General features: G+C 39.6%; 1 protein-coding gene across 1 annotated transcript in view; it reads right to left on the minus strand.

The window, feature by feature from the left end:
- The window catches only part of LAMB4 (laminin subunit beta 4), a 112287-nt gene extending 87916 nt beyond the window's left edge, over positions 1–24371 (minus strand). The window contains 5 exon segments of the mRNA XM_065938470.1: positions 321–394; positions 4926–5062; positions 7759–7939; positions 14654–14688; positions 24352–24371. Coding sequence (XP_065794542.1) covers positions 321–394; positions 4926–5062; positions 7759–7939; positions 14654–14688; positions 24352–24371 — 447 coding nt within the window.
- Positions 24372–24847: the final 476 nt, after the last annotated feature.

Below are 24847 nucleotides of genomic sequence, written 5' to 3' on the forward strand. Positions count from 1 at the left end.
TGTCTGTCCTTTTATCCTCCAAACTATCTTTCTAGTTCTTGTCATCTCTAGCATCCCAGAGCTTTTTTCCTTTTCCTGTATCTTCCAAGACTCTCTCTTGGAAGATAGAGTCTTTTCTTTTTTGTTAATCATGTAAGTTATTATTTAATGAGCACTGGTGTTTTTCTGTTTTTCATTCAAGAGCAAAAAGCCCAGATAACAAAGCTCCAGTCTGGATCTGAACAGCTTTTTGTTCTCTGCAGGGGAGCAAGGAAGTGAAATCTAAGGTATGCCAAGCATTTCGTAAGTAGATAAAGGGGCAGCACTCTACACATCTGTACCTTAAAGGTCAGAATAAGGTGACTGAGCTGAAATAAGGCCTCTAGGTCCAGTCTGATGCTGACATGATCAAGACCTAAAGGAAAATCCAGAAAGAAGAAAATCAGTGATTTTGAGAGACAACTGTTTACCAAGCTAATTCCTCATTTGTTCGTAATGAAACCCTTTGGAATTTTATGGCTGGTGATCAACACTCTTGCCAAGTCGGCTGGAGTGGCTTTCCATGCCATTCGCACTCGGGATAAGGTCTATGTGAGGGTTATATCCATTTTCCCCTGACTGCGCTCACATGTGTGTTTCAGTGACAACGTGCACAGCCACAGTGGGGCTGTATGACATACCACCGCGGGAGCTCCTGGATGGTCCCTACAGGTAGACAGTGAGCGCTCATTGTGTTCACCTCGAATCTTGACTTCACGTAAGCTAGTAGCCAGCACATGGCCAACAGCCACACCCTCTCCTTCCAACAGCTACAAGGAAGCGTTTGACCTACTTGTATTGTCACTCAGAAAACACACCTTGGATTTTTCTCCTGGGACTGAGGGTCTGTGGGCTCCTCTGTGGCGACCAATCACGTTCCTGTCCAAAGGATGACACTGAAAAAGCCTCATACTATGCTTGCCCTAAATAATCTTGTATACTGATGATGATGATTTCCTTACTCCCTTCTCATGGTCTAGAGCCCCCTACAGAAAATACATTTAGGTATCCAAAGACAATAGAGGGACCATAGCCCAAACATCCTGTCCAGGACTTGGCACTGAGACAGCTTGGAGCCATCCAGGTATCAGCTCCAATCCAGACATGATGGAAGCTGCTCCTAGAGTGGAACTGTCCAGTGGATTCTAGCAGGCACATTTTAAAAAGTAAAAAGAAAGAGGAGAAATTATTTATATTTATTATATATATATATAGTCTATATATCCATAAAATATATTTATCTATATATTATAAATAACATATTATAAATAATATGCACTACAGATAATAAATATATTTTATAGATAATATATTGTGTGCTGTGCTCAGTCATGTCAAACTCTTTGCAACCCCATGGACTGTAGCCTGCTAGGTTCCTCTGTCCGTGGGATTCTCCAGGCAAAAATGCTGGAGTGGGTTGCCATTTCCTACTCCAGAGGATCTTCTCAACTCAAAGATCAAATCCACATCTCTTGCATCTCCTGCATTGGCAGATGGATTCTTTAACACTGCACCACCCAGGAAACCCTAGATAGATAATACATTATCTGTAATTTATTTATATATTTAAATCATATGTATGATACAAATATTATATATAATACATTGCCTAAACATATTATATATAAATATATACTACGCCTAATCCAATATATCAAAAATATTCTCATTTCAACATGTACTCAATATTTTAAAAATTAGTGATGCTTTATTATACATACTTCTTTCCCCAAATTAAGTCTTAGAAACCCAGGATGTTTTTACACACATAGCACATTTTGGTTTGGATTCAGTTCAGTTCAGTTGCTCAGTCACGTCTGACTCTTTGCGACCCCATGGACTGCAGCACACCAAGCTTCCCTGTCCATCACCAACTCCTGGAGCTTACTCAAACTCATGTCCATCGAGTTGGTAATGCCATCCAACCATCTCATCCTCTGTCGTCCCCTTCTCCTGCCTTCAATCTTTCCCAGCATCAGGGTCTTTTCCAATCAGTCAGTTCTTTGCATCAGGTGGCCAAAGTATTGGAGCTTCAGCATCAGTCCTTCCAATGAATATTGAGGACTGATTTCCTTTAGGATGGACTGGTTGGATCTCCTTGCAGTCCAAGGGACTCTCAAGAGTCTTCTCCAACATCACAGTACAAAAGCATCAATTCTTCAGTGTTCAGCTTTCTTTATAGTCCAACTCTCACATCCATACATGACTACTGGAAAAACCATAGCCTTGCTTCCAAAAAGCAAGCATCTTTTAATTTCATGGCTGCAGTCACCATCTTCAGTGATTTTGGAGCCCCCCAAAATAGGCTCTCGCTGTTTCCACTGCTTCCTCATCTATTTGCCATGAAGTGATGGGACCAGATGCCATGATCTTAGTGTTCTGAATGTTGAGTTTTAAGCCAGCTTTTCTCTCTCCTTTCACTTTTATCAAGAGGCTCTTTAGTTCTTCTTCGCTTTCTTCCATAAGGGTGGCGTCATCTGCATTTATGAGGTTGTTGTTATTTCTTCTGGCAATCTTGATTCCAGCTTGTGCTCATGCAGCCCGGCATTTCACATGATGTACTCTGCACATGGGCTTCCCTCATAGCTCAGCTGGTAAAGAATCTGCCAGCAATGCAGGAGACCCCAGTTCAATTCCTGGGTTGGGAAGATCTGCTGGAGAAGGGAAAGGCTACCCATTCCAGTATTCTGGCCTGGAGAATTCCATGGACTGTGTAGTACATGGGGTTGCAAAGAGTTGGACATGACTGAGTGACTTCCAGTTTCATTCTGAATATAAGTTAAATAAGCAGGGTGACAATATACAGCCTTGACATACTCCTTTCCCTATTTGGAACCAGTCTGTTGTTCCATGTCTGGTTCTAACTGTTGCTTCTTGACCTGCATATAGATTTCTCAGGAGGCAGGTCAGGTGGTCTGGTATTCCCATCTCTTGAAGAAATTTCCACAGTTTGTTGTGATCCACACAGTCAAAGGCTTTGGCATGGTCAATAAAGCAGAAGTAGATGTTTTTCTGGAGCTCTCTTGCTTTTGTGATGATGCAACACACGTTGGCAATTTGATCTCTGGTTCCTCTGTCTTTTCTAAATTCAGCTTGAACATCTGGAAGTTCTAAGTTCATGTACTGTGGAAGCCTGGCTTGGAGAATTTTAAGTATTACATTGCTAGCGTGTAATACGAGTACAATTTTGCAGTAGGTTGAACATTCTTTGGCACTGCCTTTCTTTGGGATTGGAATGAAAACTGACCTTTTCCATTCCTGTTCCCACTGAGTTTTCCAAATTTGCTGGCTTATTGAGTGCAGCACTTTCACAGCATCATCTTTCAGGATTGGAAATAGCTCAACTGAAATTCTGTCACCTCTACCAGCTTTGTTTGTAGTGATGCTTCCTAAGGCCCACTTGACTTCGCATTCCAGGATGTCTGACTCTAGGTGAGTAATCACATCATCGGGGTTATTTGGGTCATGAAAATCTTTTTTGTATAGTTCTTCTGTGTATTCTTGCCACCTCTTAATATTTTCTGCTTCTGTTAGGTGGGTAAGCCATGTTTTACGTGCTCAAGTAGCCATGTGTATAGTCACAATGTTGGAAAGTCTAGCTCCAGAAAACAATGACTTCACTGTGGTGAATTAGGACATAGCTTAGTGTTCTGGGGTGAATGGCGTGGGGAAGGGTTTGTTGCTGAGAGGGCAGCCACATTCCAGGCTCTGTGTCAAAGGCTCCCAGCTCTTTCTGGAAAGGAGTTCACCTGTTCCCTCTTGTTCTCAATCAAGCACTCAGTTAAGAACACATCGTCTGTGCAGTCAGCCTTGATAGATGGGCATTCCCTCTTAAGGAGACATGGAATGAATGCTGGGCATGTGGATCAAAGCAGCTGTGAAGCAAAAATGGTCCCATTCATCAGTGTGGTAAAAACCACCAACACTGACTAAGGAGAGTCCAACGAGAGACCAATCATTAGGGTCCAAATTGAACTAGCATTTAATAGATACCAATAATGTCTGTGTCCAATGGATGACATAGAAAAATAACCTTATACTATGCTCACCCTGAATGATCTTACCTATTATGATTATTCCCACACACCCATTGTGGCTTGGGATCCCTTTAGGGAAATATGTTTAGTGTCTGAACACAATAGAGGAATTGTAGTCTAAGGTGAGAGATGCAGGGATGCAGCAAATGGAATCCTTCTCTGGGGGGATAAGAGCTCCAGACCAATGTTGAAGAGGGTCCTACATGAGTGAATGAGCTACATTAAACACATAAAGCTGGGGTGGGAAATAGGAAATCCCTGATCAGGTCCAAATTTACAGTGGCATCTAGGAAACAGGGCCAGTGTGAGGTTCAGGATCACAATGTCATGAACAGGGAAGGGCAAAAACCAGGAAGGAAAGAATTGCAGTCAGTAGCCAACTACCCTTTCAATTAAATTTTTATAGTAAAATTTTTAATTTGCAGAAAGAAACATCCTTTCTCTCTCTGCCTTCATGTGTTGAAGAAGGAAAAAGCACATGGTATTAATTCTCAGACTTCCCCCGGCATTATTATTTCTGTTTACATCACTGTGTTTTTTATTAGGCTTAATTTACCAATACTTCATAAACTATTCCCATCCCCCTTTTTATTTTCCCAAAGAACAAGAGCATACAGAACTGTTTCCCATGTGAAAAAAGTAAAACATTCTCAGGTATGTGCTTAAAAAATACTTCTATTTCTCAAGAGGAAAATATTCTTTCTTAAAATGGAAATTGAATTTTGCTTTTATATAGGGTTTTACATTCTCAGTGGATATTATTCCATTTCAATATAACTCCTTGTGTGATATTGTCAAAATCATATAGAGAGAAAGATACCTTACTAAAAATGTGAAGAAATAAAAGATTGTAAAGAAACTTGGTCATACCATTTTCAGACTGTCACCACTTCTTTTCTCTCTCTGGTTCAAAACTTGTGATTACATTCTCGATGGTGTGGCTGTTGGGTTGGGTGTGTGGATCATATGAAAATCTGGAATCACAGATGAAGCATTTTTGTTCCCCCCTGGAAAACACATCATTAAAATTAAAAATAAATAATCGTCATTACTTATTGTTGATCTGAATTTAAAAACAAGCTGGATGTGCTATGTTTGTCATTCAATCTAGCTAAAAATAAAAAGCAGAGGAAATTACAAGACATAAATTTTTCCATCAATACGTGCTTGACTACCAAAACAAACAAAATTAAGACTTGACTTAGAAATTTTATAAATGTAAACATTTGGGACAAAATTGCAAATTTGTAGAACTAATAATTTTTTCTCATACAAGGAGCAGAGGGTTTAGGGTTTGTTTTAAACTATAGAAAAATAACTAGGATATATTCTTGAGTTGGAATGACTTCCTTTAGTTAAAAAAAAATTAGTAAGAAATTAATGAAACAATTGGCCATTAGTTTATCTGCAACCATCATCTTTTCTCTCTCAGATATTATTTTTGGCATAAAAGCTTCCAGAGCCAAAACCTTTACTATGCACATGTGGATTTTTCTTAAGAGTTTCATTAAACTCATACAGAGAGACCACCCTCTTGTCTTGCAGACTAGAAGGTTTTTGTGAATCGAAACTAATTTTGCTTGGGATGGATTTTCAAAGGTTTTAACAGTCAAGACTGGCCTTTGAGTTTGTTTGCATCCACTTGTAGCTGTATATAGTTACATTCCTGAGGAACTCTCCCAAGATTTCCAAAGGCCTGTCAATGGCCTGCACAGTTGTTCTCGCTAATATTTGTGGGACTCTGGAGGAGCATTTTTGCAAAGCTTGCAGGAAGCAGGAGTGATTTCTCACCATGCTCCATATTGGAAATTGCCCAAAACAGCAAATATGCTGGTAGGTATTCAGCAAACATTGGATTTTATGCTTGACGATGGCTTACAAGGGCTTAGGTTATCTGACCAGTCCCACCTCTTTTGTTAAACAAATGCATGGTGATTTTAATGACTATTTCAGCTACAGGTTGTCAAAGTAAACCAGACTTTCAAGAGAGTGGTATAATCTTTTTATAACCACCGGCCATCATAAGCCCTTATACTTGAAGAAAACCAAAATGCCCTTTAGAAATTAAGGACCAGTACAAGTTAGATCAGTTCTGCATATGGGGAGATTTGCCCCAGATCTGCCCTAATAGAGCAACAGGAGCCCAATGATTCCACCAAAAGTTGTCAAGACTTGAAAATATTTCCAATACTATGGAAAATATTGGGGAAACCGTTTAACTTCAGGCCATTAATTTTTTTCTGTAAACATTTTAGAAGTACAGTCTTTGATGGAACTGGCTAGAGAGGATGCTTAGTTGTGGCAAATAGATATGAGAGGCCCAACTTGGGTAACACTCCCTCCAAGTCAATGCTGACTTAAACATTTGGAAGAGAATGTTTTGCTTGAGAGCTCTTTGCTAGTTGATGGATGAAAAAAAAAATTATCCTCCATGCCACATGAATTTTATGTAATTAATACTTATAGTTTTACCTGTAAAGCTTTGTCAGCTAGAAGATATTTTGCGGTTTTTTTCCCCCAGTTCTAAGATTTTCAAGATTTCTGTGATTCCCTAGACTGAAGAAGTTCTGGAGTTGGTTTTACTTCTATTTGGCATAACTTTGCCATATAGGAACATCAAGTTCTAATTATTTTAACATCAAATTCAAATAATTAGGCTCCTGACAATGTAAGCAGATGCCAATGGTGGAAAAACAAGATGGGTGATGCCAGTGTGCAAAGTTTCCAATATTAGAGGTGGGAACCACTGCTTTGTCCAGGGGACCTGGCCTTAGGAAAGCTACACGAAGGGCCTTCCATCCCACCTGACCTAAAATGGAGCAAAACTTCTACAGTGTCACTTTCTTGCACATGTAGAGAATTTGCTTTCTTATACAAGTACTTCCTAAACTTAGACAAAGGTTAAGCACTCAAGTATTGTTTTCACTTATTTATAATCATCCTCTTTTACTAAAACCAATGAGAACACAAAACCTTCCCAGAGGCCTCCAGGAGTTGCCTTACACAAACAATACGTGGAAAAACCTGGGTCACTAACATTAGGCTTACATCCAACTTCCTTCATGCACATCCTCTCAGTTAAGGGGCTGACATAATTGCCTCAGGCTTTTGAGCAGGTGTGATACTCAGATGACTTTGGATGCTTGTTTCAGAGTTCAGGGAAGAAAAAAAGCAACTGGTCCTTTTACAAAACTGGTCTTTAAAAGGAACAAAAGGATGTTCACACTGGGACTTGATAGTCTCTAAACAAGATAATTTCCAAGTGGCATTGAGACGCTGGCAGACAATCAATTCCAGGTCTACACTCTGTCCATCTCCATCTAAAGTAGAGCAGTAAGAGCCCATGTTCAGCATAATAGCCCTGAACCCTGAGGGATCTTCCATCTTCATCCAACTCGTCAATCATTTAGTAAGTCCACTTCACTGGAGTCACTAAAGCAGCCAATTAGAACACATATTGTAGAGTAGTTCCTTCAAAGACTGAACAAAAAAAAACCTTTTTTGTTTAATTCTAAAGGTAACAAGAAATAGATGAAACCCAGCTTCCTTATTCCCCAATTAGTGAAGGTTTCCTGGATGTTGAATTGAATCACTTGTGTCTCTGATGTTTGGGAAGGCGGAGTGTCTCCTTTTCTCTCCTGTTGTCTGGACAGCTCTAGATGTACTTGAAAAATCTGCATCACTGATGAAATCATGTCCCAACAAGTAAACAAAGATCCAACCCACCTCGAGGTAGCTGAGGATGCAGTATTTCTGGGCTCTGTCCAGTCCACAGGTAGAAGAAGCTGTGTGCTGCCCACTGCGACCCACCAGGAGATCGCCGGTGGGAGGGTGACAGGCACCTCTGCTGCATTCATCTTGAGCTTTCACGTAACTGAGCAACCCTTGAAAACATGATAGAAACAGGACACATGAGGCAGTCTAAGGGTGGTAGAAGGCTTAAAGAAGTGACTGGTTAAGTGGGAGAGTTAACAGCCCACCTATTTTTAATACTAGTTCTGTGATCATGAAGACCCTAGTGGTGGATACTGTTGGCACCTGCAGCCTGATGGAAATCTCTTAGCCTGGGAGGTTAGGCCATCTGTGCTCATGTCCCCACCTGGCTCAGCTGAAGCCAGTGACTGATGGATCCATGTTTCTCAGCCATTGCCTCAGGCTGGGATCCACTCTGTGATGCAGTTTATGCTCAAAGTCTCTTCTGGGAGGAGGCTGAAGCCGGACGCCTGCTGGGACCCCATTCTGGCTCCACTGCTCTCACTCTCTCCCTCTTCAGAGCACTCCCTCAATAAATTACTTGCATATAAATCCTTGTCTCAGGCTCTGCTTCTAGGAAACCTGACCTTAAACCACCTCCATTCACTGGAAATTCTCTATGTGTCATTTTAGGGCAAATAACAAAGACAAACACACAGACATGAGGAAGCAGAGTCCTAATCATTCCTCTTATATCTGTTGTTCCAACCTGGAGGAAAATCAACTGGAGAAATTAAGAAATCCTTGGGAAATAACTTTCTCTTAAGATGTGTAAATTCAGTTGACCTCCTTTTGCAATCTGGAGTGCTGGATTCAGACACACCATGGAACAGATCATGTTTCTTTGGGATAAAAGATGGCACAGATGGAATTCCAGACTGTAGAGTACACTTAGCCCTTGGTACCTGCCATCCAACAGATCTGTCATGAAGGGTTCAGTCACAGAGCATTAAAGGGCAGCTGTATCTCAACTGTCACAATTCTCTACTTTTCATGAGAAACCTCTGAGATAATATCCTTAAAGGTTGGTTTAAAAATGATTTTTACAGTTCTGTTTGTCTTAAAATGTTAAATTCTGAGTTAATATAACTTAAATCTCTATATGTGAATGCAGGATGGGTAATCCACACTATTTCTTGCCTGCACAGCTTGTCTGCTTTATTCCTTAATGTTAAAGTTACACACTTATAACCCATAACATATTAGTAGATTTTGTTTACTGTTGGACTGAATAAAAGAAAGCAAAAATCTTACTGGGAATAAGGTCTAAACTGAACACGCACTAAAGCTAAATACATTATGCTAAAGCTATAATGTCAGTCCTCTATTTTATGGATAGCTATTTACAGAAATAGTTACACTTCTTTTATTTTCTTTTTTGGGCTTCCCTTGTGGCTCAGCTGGTAAAGAATCTGCCTGCAATGTGGGAGACCTGGGCTCAATCCCTGGGTTGGGAAGATCCCCTGGAGAAGGGAAAGGCTACCCACTCCAGTATTCTGGCCTGGAGAATTCCAGGAACTGTAGAGTCCATGGGGTCGCAAAGAGTCAGACACGACTGAGAAACTTTCACTTTCATACTTCTTTTAAAAGCATATTTAAACAAGACAGTATTTTTTAAAATTCAATTAAATGGATAGAATTTTTTTTTTTTTTTGCTTCTTAAGGCCAAAATCTAGGAACTAGTTTTCTCTTGATTGCAACTCAAACTGCAGACATGATAATTTTGAAGAAATAAAACAGCCTCTGGATTGAAAGACACAGAACCCAGAAGAGCTAAAATAATTTAAAAATATTTCTACTTGATATTAAGGTTTACTATGTATCCACAGTAAGCAAGAAAATGTAATATTGGTGGAGAGACAGACCCACAGATTAATAGAATAGAGACCTTGAAAATAGACCTACACAAATACGATCAACTGATTTTTGAAGTTCAAAGGTGGATGAACAAGCAGTGCTGAAGCAGTTGGACATCCAGAAGCAAAAAAATGAACTATAACCAAAACCTCATACTGTATACAAATATTAACAAAAATGGATCATGGACTTAAAAAGTAAAATATAAAACTCCTACAGACACATAGGAGATTTGGGCAATTTAGAACTAGGCAAAGCATTTTTAGAATTGACAATAACAGTATGATTCATAAAAGGAAAACTGGTAAACTGGAACCTCATCAAAATTAAAAACTATGAAGAGGTAGAAAAGCAAGGAGAATATAATTACCAATTATATATCTGACAAACCTCTTGACCTAGACTATACAGTGTTAGTCGCTCAGTCATGTCCAACTCTTTGCAACCCCATGGGCTGTAGCCTGCCAAGCCCATCAGGCTCCTCCGTCCATGGGATTTTCCAAGCAAGAATACTGGAGTGGATTGCCATTTCCTTCTCCAGAGAATATATAAAGAGCTCTCAAAACTCAACATTTAAAAACCAATCCAATTAGAAAATGGCAAGCAGCATGAATAGACATTTCACTGAAGGAAACACAGAGATGGCAAATAAGCACCTGAGAAGATGTTCAGCATCATTAGTCACTAGGGAGATGCAAATCAAAATCACAATAGTACTACATAACCATCAGAATAGCTTCAAAACAAACAAACAAACAAAAAAACTGGTAACTCCAGCTGCTAGAGAGGATGTGGGAAAACAGGATTACTTATACACTGCTGGTAGGAATATAAAATGAAACAGTCATTCTGGGGGAAAGTATGGTAGTGTCTTATAAAGCTAAGCATATGTTTATCATACAATCCAGCACTTACACTCTTAGGTAATCATCCCAGAAAAATTAAAACTTCTATTCACACAAAAAACTGTACAGCATCTTTATAATAGCCCCAAACTGGAAAGAACCCAGATGTCTTTCAATGGGTAAATGGTTAAGGTTTCCCTGGTGGCTCAGATGGTGAAGAATCTGCCTGCAATGCAGGAGACGCATGTTCAGTTCCTGAGTTGGGAAGATCTGCTGGAGAAGGAAATGGCAACCCACCCCAGTATTCTTGCCTGGAGAATTTCATGACCGAGGAGCCTGGTGGGCTACAGTTTATGGGGTTGCAAAGAGTTGGACACGACTGAGAGACTCTCACTCACCAAGTAAAGTGTAGTCTGTCCATACCATGGGATGGTACTGAGCAGTAAAAAAGGAGGGAATCATTGATGCATACAACACTGTGGATGAATCCCCAAGGAATTACAGTGAGTAAACAACGCCCATCTCAAAAGGTATGTGCTGCATATTTCCATTTCTTTAATGATGAAATTATAGAGATGGGTAACAGATTCATGGTGGCCAGGGGTGACAGAGGCAGGGAGGAAGGGAGCTGGATGTGGATATAAAAGGGTATTACTAGGGAATCCTTGAGTTTGCGAGAGCTCCGGGAGTTGGTGATGGACAGGGAAGCCGGGCATGCTGCAGTCCATGGGGTTGCAAAGAGTCGGACACAACTGAGTGACTGAACTGACGGGGGGAATCCTTGAAGTAATAGAACTATTCTCTATCTTAACTGTGGTGACGGGCTCATGAATCTAGGCTTTTGATAAAATTGCATAGAATTAAATATATAGACACACACTCACACAAACATGAAAGGGAACATGTAAAACTGGGGGACTCTAAATAAGGTTAATGGACTATTTCAGTGTCAGTTTCTTGGTTGTATATTGTACTATAGTTACTCAAAGTGCTATCATTTGTAGAAACTGGGTAAAATGGGATCTCTCTGTATTATTTCTTACAACTGCATGGGAATCTGCAATTATCTCAATGCAAAAAATTTTTTAAAAACCAAACAATTCTCTCTCCTCAAAAGTCATCCCCATCAGCCTCTGGATGGTGAATCATGTAAATTCCACACTCTAAAATAATACACACAGGATGGGTTCCAGCTGCTCCTATATATTATTCCTTTGAGACAAGAGAATTTATGCCAAACCCTGTTTTAAGCAGACAGAGGTGGGAGGGATGAGCCTAAAATGAAAAATAATTACCATACTGTGGAATAAGCTTGCTTTTCCCTCAGCTTTTTTGATGGTAAAAATAAGAGTTTTCTTCATGGACTTGTTTTGCATTTAATGGATTACTTTCCTCCAACTTGCCCTCCAAAACTACAGGCTATTGAAAAATACTTTCTCTTGTGTATACATTTCCCACATCTATTCTGTTCATCTGGTGATTTTGTGATTATTATCAGGCATTAAACATATGTAGATCATGGTTCTACAGCTAAGAATATGATCCATAATGTCTCCTTCCTCAGAGGTTACCAAACATCACTCTTGGGAATTTTCCATCTTCCATCTCCTTGTGAAGATTATTATACTACAACAAAGCGTGACATTTTTTTCTCTTTGAGACATGGTAAGTTCTCCTCATACACTTTTAAAATTTTATTGTATAATAAATGATTCTAGCTTGGTTAAAATGGATTCTTTCTTTTTATTCACCCAACAATCCAAACCCAAAGTTCCTTTTATTTCCTAGAATTGGCATCAAGGATAAACACCTAATTTGAAGTTTGGACTCAACAGACAGAGGCTTTTTCAAAAAGGTCAGGTATAAAATCTCTGCTAGTGCTGCATGTGGACTAGCTAAGATTTCCTTCCCAGGGATTTATTCTTTTAGACAAGTTTCATCCTGAATTATTTCACTGGAATTGTTACCTTAGAGATTAAACATGTTTTTATAACCTGACTTGGCCAAACTTTTTTTAATCAGGTATGTACTTATCAGAAACAAAAGTATTCCAAGACTTTGGGAAATGGAACTATTATTCATGTAAATATTCTATAGTTATATATGAACTTTTGATCTAAAATACTTTGCAGAAAGAGGCTAGAAACATTAAGTAGTTAAAGCTTCATGCCTGAACATAGACTCAGAAATATCCTTCCTGGATTAAAGCTTTCAACTGCCAAGTTATTACATGAGCATTAGGTTGGAAATGATTCACAGAAAGATGATGTTTCAGTCTCAGAAAACCAATGTATTGCTCAAAAATTACATACAAGTTGAGGACAGGATCTTATTAAAAATAAATTTAAGAAAGCTGGTGATTTAAAGAAAATATACTGTAAATTTTCTGTAAAGTCAAGGGTCATTTTATAGATATATAACCATTACTATTTGATCTTGGTAACTCTGTACCCATGCAATGTGTTCATCTACTTTAGAATTCACTTCAGAGTTCAGAAGCTATAAACATACACATTCGTTTACGTACTCACATACATTACTCTGAGTGAGAAAACATGCAAAGGATGCAGATTGGATAAGATGTGCACTTTGTAAACAGTTCCCCAAACTGGGGACCAATTTTACGATTCTCTTTATCTTCCTGTGCCAGAATGCAAGATAGGGGGTTTAAATAGGCTTAGGTATTTATATAAATGCCTGTGGTTGAACTATGGGCTTCCCAGGTGGCTCAGTGGTAAAGAATCTGCCTGCCAATGCATGAGATGCAAGAGACAAGAGTCCAATTCCTGGGTTGGGAAGATCCCCTGGAGGAAGGCTGAGTGGACGCTGAGGGAGAGGAAGTGTCTCCTGATTGAGGAAGCCTCTCTGAGATGCTGTGGGGAGGTTTAGAACTTTGGCAAGGTGTGAGTAAGTTACCCTGTGGACGGGCTGGGAGAAGATGCTGTGATTGGTTGCTTCTGGTTTTGAATACTGGTTTAATCCCTAAGAGAACAACCAAAGCAGATGTAGATGGGGACTTCCGTGGTGGTCCAGTGGTTGGGACTTTGTGCTTAATCTCCTGACCAAAGTGTGGGTTCAATCCCTGGTCAGGAGACTAAGAATCCTGCATGCCCACGGAGTGGCCAATAAAACCCCACCCCCCTCAAACAACAATAAAACAGATGCAGATGAAACCAACTCTTCTCGGCCTCTCTGAGGCCAGACCTAAACTTCCTAGTCCTGAGGGGGTGCAGACCAGTGAATCTCCTCTTGCACTGGCTGGCAGCTCATCGCTGAGGCAGAAAACTTTTTACAGAGAGCAAATGAACATTTACCATCTACTGCTGTTCTTTCCTTCATGACCAGTCAAGCCAACTAAGAATTTCTCTCCACGTTTGGGAATTGTATGGAGAAGGAAATGGCAACCCACTCCAGTATTCTTGCCAGGAGAATTGGACAGAGGAGATTGGCAAGTTACAGTCCATGGGGTTGCAAAGAGTTGGATAAGACTGAGCTACTATCACTCACTCACTTGGGAATTGTAAAATTAAAAGAAATTCTTCAAGTCTGCTGCCACAAAGAAATTCAGCATGAATCTTTGAAGAGAAGATTCTAAACAATTTAGATGGTACTCACCCAAAGTAGGGCTGTTACAGACACAAAAAGTTCAGGATCAAAGAGAGTAATTGTTGGAAACCTCTTCTCTATGACTCATATAAATGATGATCAGCTTATTAAAGACTGCACAGTCATGCAGAATTTGGCCTTTTAGCTCAGAGCTGCTACTTACTCAGAAGAGAGAATTTTGCCTATAAATTCTTTATGAGATGTCATCATTGGGTTAAGTGTAACATTCAAAGCAGAGTTTTTTTAAAAATTAAAATGCATTGTATATGTGAATTAAGAATCTGAAAGTTATTTTGCTCTTTTAGTGTCTTTATTTATCTGCTGCTGTGAATACTCCATTAAAGACTGACAGAAATAGCTATGTGTGGATATTAGCCATGTTTGAATGAAACTTTCTGGTTGCTTGACACAATTATACAACAGAAGAGTCATGAGAATACGTGTTAGTATAGAAACAAGGGGTGGATATGTTTAAACCTATTTCCAGTAAATATTTTAGAACAATACAAACAGGAAATGGATTTTGACATTACTCACCAAGGTGCAAAAGAAAGGTCAGCTGAAATTGCACTCTTTTGTCAGGAAAAAATTAAATTCAATTCTGCTAGGTTTAGGGGGGGAAAAAAAGGAAGGTAAAGTCAGTAACTGATATAATCAAAAATTGTCATCAATTTTAAGTGACTTAAAAACTTTTCTTTGGGTACTTATCCTTTAGTCTTCTTTTTCTCTCCTTTTAAAAACCTAAGTGAATAGTTAATTTACAATGTTGCATTAATTTCAAGTATATCTGATGGTTCTTTGAGACACAAAAATACCCATAGTGCCCAACTCCTTAAATAATAAGTGTATATACTTTTTTGCAAATATTTGTTTTCTAGTTTTTGAAGTCACAGAATATAATCATTAATCTATTTTGTCCATTTTATTTATTTAGAAAAAACTTTGATTATACAATGAAAATGTGTAGTTACTGTTGAAAAAATGGAAAAGTCAGAAGGCAAAATTGAATTGTTACCCATTGAACTACTGTCCAGAGAAAAGCAGTTAATATCTTGCTCTGTGTTTTTCCATACTTTTCTGCTTGCATATAAATATTTCCCAGAAGTGATACAATAATGCATGCTTGCTTCAATCTATACATCCCAGGCATCTTTCAGTATCAATAAAAACATTTTTACATCAGGGAATTTCCACCTACGGAAGGATATCAGGACCATTGAGGGGCTTCCACGAACCCAAGCTGTGTCCCCCTTTGTAGATTCAGCTATGTCCCTCTAGACAGAGGGCCCGCACAAGTCACTGTTCTAAGGGACCTTGACATAGACGGAAGTACCCACGGGCTTCTGTGAGTTGGGAAGAGAGGAAGTGAAATGCTTTCCTGTACCAGTATTTTAAATGACTGGATGGTATACTCCTGAAGGCAGGAACCAGAGTTTAACAAACGCTCTACAGGTTGACATGTTCTTCCTTTCTTATATTTTCCTGTTGCAAACATTTTTGCCAAGTCTTTGTTCATATCCTTTACTACTCCTCAGGATACGAAGTGGAAACACTGGATCAGAGAGTGTACCTATGCCTGTGTGTAAATGAAATGTTGATGCTATTATCAACGGCCACATGGAAAGTCTGTCCCAACTTACACTCTTACCAACAGACTATGGGAACAACCATTGGCCTGAATATAAATTTTTAAACCTGGTCAATTTAAAAAGCAAAAAAGTATCCTCATCATTATTAATGTTTTTGCTAGAAAAGTAGTGAATATAAAATATTTTTCATGTACTTCTAGGTGAGAATTTTTTTGAATATAGCTCCCTGTGTTATGAGATTTTTTTTTTCTTTTCTTTTGACATTCTCTTCTTCAAGGCTTTTCCTAGTGAATTTTTGGTTTCTCCTGCTAGTCCCACATTTCAATCCCTCTAATCTTTCTTTCACTCCCTACCCTGCAGCATCAATACAGCATTTCCTACTTTCTGAACCCTTTTCTCATGCAGATTCCTTTGCCTTGAATGCCACTCACCTGAACTTCAATGCCAGCCTCTTTAGGAAGTGTTTTTTAGGGTGTTTTGAAATGACTGACTGTCATCCAAGCTCTTCACACGGCTTGGGGTTCATTTTGCATCTTGAATGCTATATGGAAATCACTCACTGAGAAGCGAACTCCCTGCTGTATCCTTATTTGAAAATAAGCTCTATCTGCTTTAAAAGTTTGCAATTTTGGACTGATGATCTTACACAAAACCTTGCAAAGTCCTACAGGAGAATCCAGAATGGAGCCTTAGGAAGGTTCATTGCTGCCGGCCACCTGAATCTGGGCATTTTTTTTTTTTTTTAGGTGGTACTTTCTTATGGTTTTCTTTTCTCATTTAGGGCTGGTCAGTTACCCAGCTACACTTTTGATAACATGAAATTCCCAAATCTGATGTCCTCCTGGATTCAGGACTCCAGCCTACATGCTACTTTCATTCTAGATATGCATAAACATTAACAGAGTGATTATCCTTTTAATAAGAATGGGTAATATAAACCAAGTTTGAAAATATTATTCTCTATAATCAAATAAATCAAATTCAGTGAAAGAATAATTTTTACGTGCCTACTACTCAGGGTTTGAAATGTTCTAGGCTGAGTGGCTGAAGGTAATTAAAGTGCTGCATAGGAAATATAATGGCATACTTTTTCTCCCCAGTGGGAATCCATTCAAAGAGCAGATTCCAAACTGAAAGACTGCTTCCAACTATAGACCATGGACTAAAATTTCCCTCCTTTGCAAAGATGGGAGGGATGCAGAGTGCAGAATTCTAAGGACTGATATTTAGAGAGAAAGGAGGCAAAACTGCATTGCTGATGGCAGGAGGAAAAGAACACATGAAATACCTTTTGCAGAGCGTCTGGAGGGAATAGAACTTCCTCTGTGATGAAAATGAACCTCTGGGAATTTTCTCAGTCCAAGAGTTACCATTAAGTATTAACAAAGCCATGATAGGAATAAGTGAACTTCCCAGCATAAATCAGTGGTTCAAGAGTGACTCGCCCCAAAGAGGAGGAGGAGAAGCAGAAGCAGATCCAGACTGGATCAGAATAGATACCCTTCTCTTATCAATAATTGCTTATGGATTTTCATCAGTTTCTCAGTGAGGGAATGAATGACAGAATCCCAGAACGTATCTGAACACTGGTGGTAGTGGTAAAGAATCTGCCGATGCAGGAGATGCAACAGATGTGGGTTTGATCCCTGGGTCAGGAAGATTCCCCTGGAGAAGGAAATGGCAACCCACTCCAGTATTCTTGCCTGGGAAATCTCATGGACAGAGGAGCCTGGTGGCCACAGTCCATGGGGTCACAAAGGGACACCACTGAGCACACATGCACATGCGCACACACACACACCTGATCATCTCCTGCTGAGCACGCGCACGCGTGCACACACACACACATTCATCTGATCATCTCCTGCCTGTTGAGTGCCTCCACTTGGAGCAGCCAGTCATAGCCCTGGCTGTACCTTAGAAACACCTGGGGAGATTCTTTTTTAATGCATTCTCTTAAAAATATTTTATGATAAAATACACATAAAATTTACCATCTTAATAAAATACCATCTTATTTTAAAGTATACAGTTCAGTAGTCCTAAGTACTCACATTGTTACACACCCCATTTCTAAAACTCTTCTCAGCTTATAAAACTGAAACTCTGTTCCCATTATTAACCTGTCATCCCCTGTCCCCCAGCCCTATTCTACTTTCTGACTCTATTGAAATTGGCTACTCTAGGCATTTCATGTAAGTACAATCATGTGGTAGCTGTCTTTGTGGCTCTTATTTCACTTAGCATAATGCCTTCGAGGTACATCCATGTTATAGCATGTGTCAGAATCTCCTTCCTCCTTAAAGCTGAATGATGTTTCACTGTTTGTACCTAGGGAGATTTTTTTTTAAAACAGTCAAGGCTCAGGTTCATCTTAGACCGATTCAATCAGAATTGCTGGGGGGTGGGATCGAGGCATCAGCGTGTTTACGATGCTCCCCAGAGGATTCTATATATGCAGCCAGTGATGAATGCCATCTTGAATGCCATGTGGAAATCACTCACTGAGAAGTATACTTACGGTGGCATACTTATTTGGAAATAAACTCTATCTAAACATCTAAAACCAAAACATCTAAAACTCATTAGTTGGTCCCATATACATGTTTGCCTCTTTAATTCCATTCTCAGAGAATTGTTTAGCCTGGGGAGCTTTAAAGACCCCACTGCCCATAGTATTCCACACTAATTAAATCAGAATATATGATGACACAAATAGATGGATAAAGATACATTATGTTCTTGATTTGGAAGAATCAATATTGTCAAAATGACTATATTGCCAAAGGAAATCTACAGATTCAATACACTCTCTATCAAATTACTAATGGCATTTTTCACAAAACATTTTAAATTTGTATGGAAACACATAGACCCCAAATAGCCAAAGCATTCCTGAGAAAGTAAAACAGCTAGAGAAATCAGACTGACTTCAGACTATACTGCAAAGCTACAGACATCAAAACAGTATTGTACTAGCACAAAAACAGAAATATAGATCAATGGAATAGGATATAAAGCCCAAAAATAAGCCCAGATCCCTACAGTCAATTAATCTGTGACATAGGAAGCAAGAATATACAATGGAGAAATGACAATATCTTCATTAAGTGGTGCTGGGAAAATTGGACACTTACATGTAAAAGAATGAAATTAGAACATTCTCTAATACCATACACAAAAATAAACTCAAAATGGATTAAAGACCTAAATGTAAGGCAAGAACCTACAAAACTCTTAAAAGAAAACAGGTGAAACATTCTTTGACATAAATTACAGCAAGATGTTTTTCAATCCACATCCTAGAGTAATGAAAATAACAACAAAAATAAACAAATGTGACCCAATCAAATTTAAAAACTTTTTCACAGTGAAGGAAACCATAAACAAAACAAAAAGATAACCCATGGAATGGGAGAAAATATTTGCAAATGAAGCCACCAACAAGGGGTTAACCTCCACAATATATAAACAGCTCATGCAGCTGTATATCCAAAAAACCCAGATGACCCAATCAAAAGATGGGCAGAAAATCTAGACATTTCTCCATAGATGACATATGGATGGCCAAAAATCACATGAAAATATGTTCAACATCACTGATTATTAGAGAAATGCAAATCAAAACCACAGTGAGGTATCACCTCATACCCATCAGAATGGCCATAATCAAAAAGTCTACAAAGAAAAAAAAAGAAAAAAAAAAGTCTACAAAGGATAAATGTTGGAGAGTGTATGGAGAAAAGGGAACCCTTCTACAAGGTGGAAATGCCAACTGGTGCAGCCATTATGGAGCACTGTATAGAGCTTTCTTTAAAAACTAAAAATTGATCCAGCAATCTTATGCCTGGGAATATATATCTGGAGAAAACCATAATTAGAAAAGACACATGAACCCCAATGTTCATTGCAGCACTATTTACAACAAGCAAGACATAGAAGCAATCTAAATGTCCATTGACAGGATGAATGGATACAGATGTGTTAGATATACATGAGAAAATGTTACTCAGTCACAAAAATGAACATAATAATGCCACTTGCAGTGACATGGATAGGCCTAGGGACTGTCATATTGATTGAAGTCAATCAGACAAAGACAAATATCATGATATTGCTTGTAGGTAGAATCTAAAAAAAAATGGTACAAATGAACTTCTTTACAAAACAGCCACAAATGTTGAAAACAAACTTAGGGTTACTGAGGGGAAAAGGGGGGTAGAGGGATTGACATATGCTCACTGCTATATATAAAATATATAACTAATAAGATTCTACTGTAGCACAGGGAACTCTACTCAATCCTCTGTAATGACCTAGGTGGGAAAAGAATCTAAAAAGAGTGGATATATGTATAACTGCTTGACTTTGCTATACAGCTGAAACTAACACATTGTAAAGCAAGTATACGCCAATAAAAATTAATTAAAAAAATAACATTGCAGGACTCAAACAAGAAGTTCAACACCCTTGGGCAGTCACCACCCCCACCCCTTCCCCCCAACAATCTGCCTCTTCCTGTAGCCCCTGGGAACTACTAATCTACTCTTCCCATACATTGGCCTAGTCTGCATACATCAAATAAATAAAGCCATTTGTGGACAATTTGTGGTCCTTTGTGACTGACTTGTTTCAATTAGCATGATATTTCTAAGATTCATCCATGTTGTAGCATGAATCAATACTGCACTATTTTTTTATGCTAAATAATATTCCATTATATGGATATGCCATATTCTACTCATTCATCATTGGGTAGACATTTGGGTTTTTCCTATTCTTTGGCTATCATGAATAATGCTGCAATTAACATTTATCTACAATTTTGTATGGCTGCATGCTTCTATTTCTCTTGGGTAGGTACCTAGGAGTGCAAACATTCTGTTTGCTTTTTTTTTTTTAATATGATTTTGTCTAAACCTTCCTATTAGATTGTAAACCCTTAAAGGCAAATATTCATCTTTTAGACCCTGGAAGTGCCTAGAAAAATATAAAAAATATTTGCTGACTTGAATTCATTGCCGCTTGCATTTTGGGGTTTAAAATATGTCAGTCTCTGACCTCAGCACTAAGTGACATACGGTTTTTCTAGCTTGATTTTCATTTACTGGTTATCCCACTAACTCCAGCTCCTCTGCCTTCACTGGAAGGCCTCGGCTGTGCCCTAGAGGTGCCCCCTAGTCTTGGTTTCAAAATGTTCATGTAAATTGTCAGTCCTGGGTGTTCCCTGTTGCTAAACTTTTTCCTGCCTCTTCCTCCACAGTCTCTTTCTGTGGCTTCAAGTTCCTGATTTTCTCTATTATATATGTAAATACTGTTTTCCAGAGCCCCACTGTGAAACTGGGACTGTCTTTTAATCTGAAGATGTAAATAATGTAATAGGAAGCACTGGATGGTGTAGAGGGCTAGAGATGATTACACAGTGCTACGTATTTTTTATATCACAGCTGGAAGACAGTCCTTGTCTCCATTTAGAACTGATCTTAGAACTATGCTTTGTGAAACAATCCTGAACCACATCCTGTAAAGGATTTACAGCTTTCAGGTCAGAAGAACTGGCCTGGGGAACAAAGCATTCATCCTGTGGGGTTCTCCAGGGCCCAGTAGAATGATGGGTGGAAAATGGGCTGGGGATCCCGCTTCCTTTCCTCTACCAAGATAATGGGAGTGGCCCCCAAGGACTGCCAACATGGGGGTTTAAAATCCTTCAGGTCTCTGAAATCCGTGAGGCAGAGGTGAGTTAGTTCTGGTTGATTCAGGTAACTAAAAATATTCTCCTTGAAATGAACCAATAAAATATGATGAAGGGACAGAAATTATCCCCGATTTTCTTACTTCTCTGTGCTATACAGCAAGTGGACCCTGGACTTCCTGTTACCAATTTGATTCCTCGTATTTCCCCCTCATTCAATTCTTCCTCCTGGAATTGAGTCTCCTTCCTTCTCAGTGAACAAGGATGATGGCTGATTTCTGCAATTATACTGGAATGCTTAAGCCTACAGCAGCTTGCCTCTTCTCCCATGCGCAGGGGTTCTCATAGGATTGGTTTTACCCCCCTGCAGAGCACATTTGGCAAGTGTCTGCAGAGGCTTCCCCTGGTCACAGCAGGGGAGGGGGAAGCTACCAACACCCAGTGGGTGGAGGCCAGACATGCTGCCAAATGAATATCCAACAATAAGCAGAGCAGCCCCAGCCCCCCTAACAAGGAACTATCAGCCTCAACTATCAACGATACTGAGCTCTGAACCCCTGCAGGTGGCTTCAGTGCCCCTAGCTGAGGCCCTGCCACCCCACCTTTCCTTCCCTAAGTGATTCAGCCCTAGTCTTACTCCCAGTTTTCTGTTTCCCATTTTAGGTGAATGGCTTCAAACTAGAAGAGTGTTACATAGTAAGCTGTGCTTCCCTGATGGTTCAGTGGGTGAAGAATATGCCTGCAATGCAGGAGACACAGGAAATGCAGGTTCAACCTCTGGGTCTGGAAGATCCCCTGGAGTAGGAAATGGCAACCAGCTCCAGTATTCTTGCCTGGGAAATCCCATGAACAGAAGAGCCTCAGACAGAGAAGCCTGGTGGGCTACAGTCCAAAGAGTCAGATAAAACTGAGAGATCAATCATGTATAGTTAAGTCCACCAGCTTTTTAGAAGTTCTGTTATTTGCAATCACTTACCCAGTCATGATAAAACGCCTTGGTGTACATAAAGCCCAATTCCAGGTATTGTGGTCATTTCATCCATACCTTCCTTTATCAAGCTACATGTTAATTGGTCCTGCTTTTCTGGTTGGTTTACCACACTGACATTTGCAAAGCCTCAGTGGGGCTACATGAAATTTTTTCTCTTGATAAACTCATTGGTAAGCTTAGTGATCTATGTATTAATCACATAGAAGGGGACAACAGAGACAGTTGAATGGCATCACTGATCCGATGGACATGAGATTGAGCAAGCTCCGGGAGCTGGTGATGGATAGGGAAGCCTGGCATGCTGCAGTCCATGGGGCCACAAAGAGTCAGACATGACTGAGCGACTGAACTGAATCAGTAGGAATTAACATATTATTGCTTTTGGGGATGAAAAGCATGTCAATATAGTTACAAAGGAACTGGATGCATTTTGGTAATTGTTTCACAAAAGTTGCTAGATTATGCTGGTCTTAAAATGAGGAAGTGCTGTGATAAACAGGAAAACATATGAAACTGACAGTAACTAATTTTCTGGCCTTGCTAACTGGTTTTCATTACTGATTATGTACTAACTTTACCTCATTTGCCTTCAACTTGAAGACTGCGCTCAGGCCCACATCTTGTCCAAGAGTTTCCTCATTTTTTTTGTCCAAACAGTTTGGATGAAAAAAAATGAAAACACGAGGGACATATCATGTCAAAGTGCCCAGCCCCTCAATCCACAGTGTGGGTGCAAATCATATTCAGTAAATAGCCTCTGCATAGATAGTCCTGCATTCCACTCATGTTTCTACTACTGTTTCTTTCTTTTGAAAATGGTACAGTTATATCTAATACAGGGGATAATTTTAATAAATTTATCACATTATATACTTCCTTTGTGGCTCAGACAGTAAAGAATCTACATGCAATGCAGGAGACCTGGATTCAATCCCTGGGTCGGGTAGATGCCCTGAAGAAGGGAATGGCAACCCACTCCAGCATTCTTGCCTGGAGAATCCCATGGACAGAGGAGCCTGATGGGTTACAGTCCGTGGGGTCTCAGAGTCAGACACGACCGAGCAACAGACACTACTGCTACTACTAAACTTCTTTTTTGACTCACCTGAGTTATTTTATACATTTAAAGTCACAATTCTCATAGAAATCTTATGCTTATTTAACACATTTTATTTTTCACATTACATCAGGAATCATGAACTATTTCAACTGTGTCACCTAAATGGCATAAGCATGAGGAATGAATGCAATGCTCTAAAACCAACTTTTCTTTCAATGACAGCAGACCCCATGCTTTCCTTAAAACTTATCATTTACATACACCTAGGATATTAACAAACATATTTTACATTTTGAAGATATGGACAGCTCTATAGAATTTGAACTTTCTCTAAACTGTCACAAGGCAGATCACCATGATAAAATAAGTATTCCTCTAATACACAACTTTAAAGTGTGCAGCTCAACATTGTATCATTGGAAGCTTTTTTTAAGGAACAGAAAAGCTCAGGTCATTGGCTACACCCTTCTCTAAACTAGGTATTGACCATCCCACTGGATACTGTATTATGTATACAGGTCTAATGTATACATTTGTTGTTGCCGTTATTGTTACTTAGTTGCTCAGCCCTGTCCGACTCTTTGCAACCTCATGGACTGTAGCCCGCCAGGCTCCTCTGTCCATGGGATTCTCCAGGCAAGAATCCTGGAGTGGGTTGCCATTTCCTCCTCTAATGGATTTTCCCGACCCAAGGATAGAATCCACGTCTCGTGCACTGCAGGCAGATTCACCTGGGAAGCTGGGCCACCAGGGAAATCCTATATATAACTGCTACTGTTCTGAAAAAGGAGTGATTATTCTCTATGCTGGTCCCCCACCTACCCAACAACTTTAAAATTTGCAGCTGCCTTCACTTCATCCAAAAAATGCCAACTTGCCAGTGAGACCCAGTGTGAGGCTTACCTGGATTTCAGAGCTCGCATTGAGAGGCGCAGACAGCAAACATGGCATGTAAGGGCATACCTGAAAGTGAGAGTCAACTTAAGTAGAAAATGCTTCCCTGAGGCACCAGAGGGAGGAAAACAGATGAGAGGTATACCGAAACCTGCCAAAAAACGTGACTGTGGAGTTCCTTGCCTTATTTTCTCTCTCTCTCTCACACACACACACACCCTGAATACAGAGGGAAAGAACTTGACTTCGTGGCAAATGTTCTTCACCCTGATTTAGGTGCTAAACTTCAGAAAGCAATGGCTAGGAGTTGATATCAGGGCTATAGGAACAAACTGCAACATTCCTACCAAATCTATAACTAAGTTCGTAGGTTATGTGTAGCTGCTGTAATATTGAGATAGACTTACAAAGAATCAGAGGCTTACACAAGCTCACTAAAGCAAGTGAGTTCCCATGCCCTCTTGAGAAAATGAATTGTTTGTTGTGAGGTGGGGTATGGGTGAAA

This window comes from Muntiacus reevesi, chromosome 6 (genome assembly GCF_963930625.1).
Source record: "Muntiacus reevesi chromosome 6, mMunRee1.1, whole genome shotgun sequence".
Taxonomy (NCBI): domain Eukaryota; kingdom Metazoa; phylum Chordata; class Mammalia; order Artiodactyla; family Cervidae; genus Muntiacus; species Muntiacus reevesi.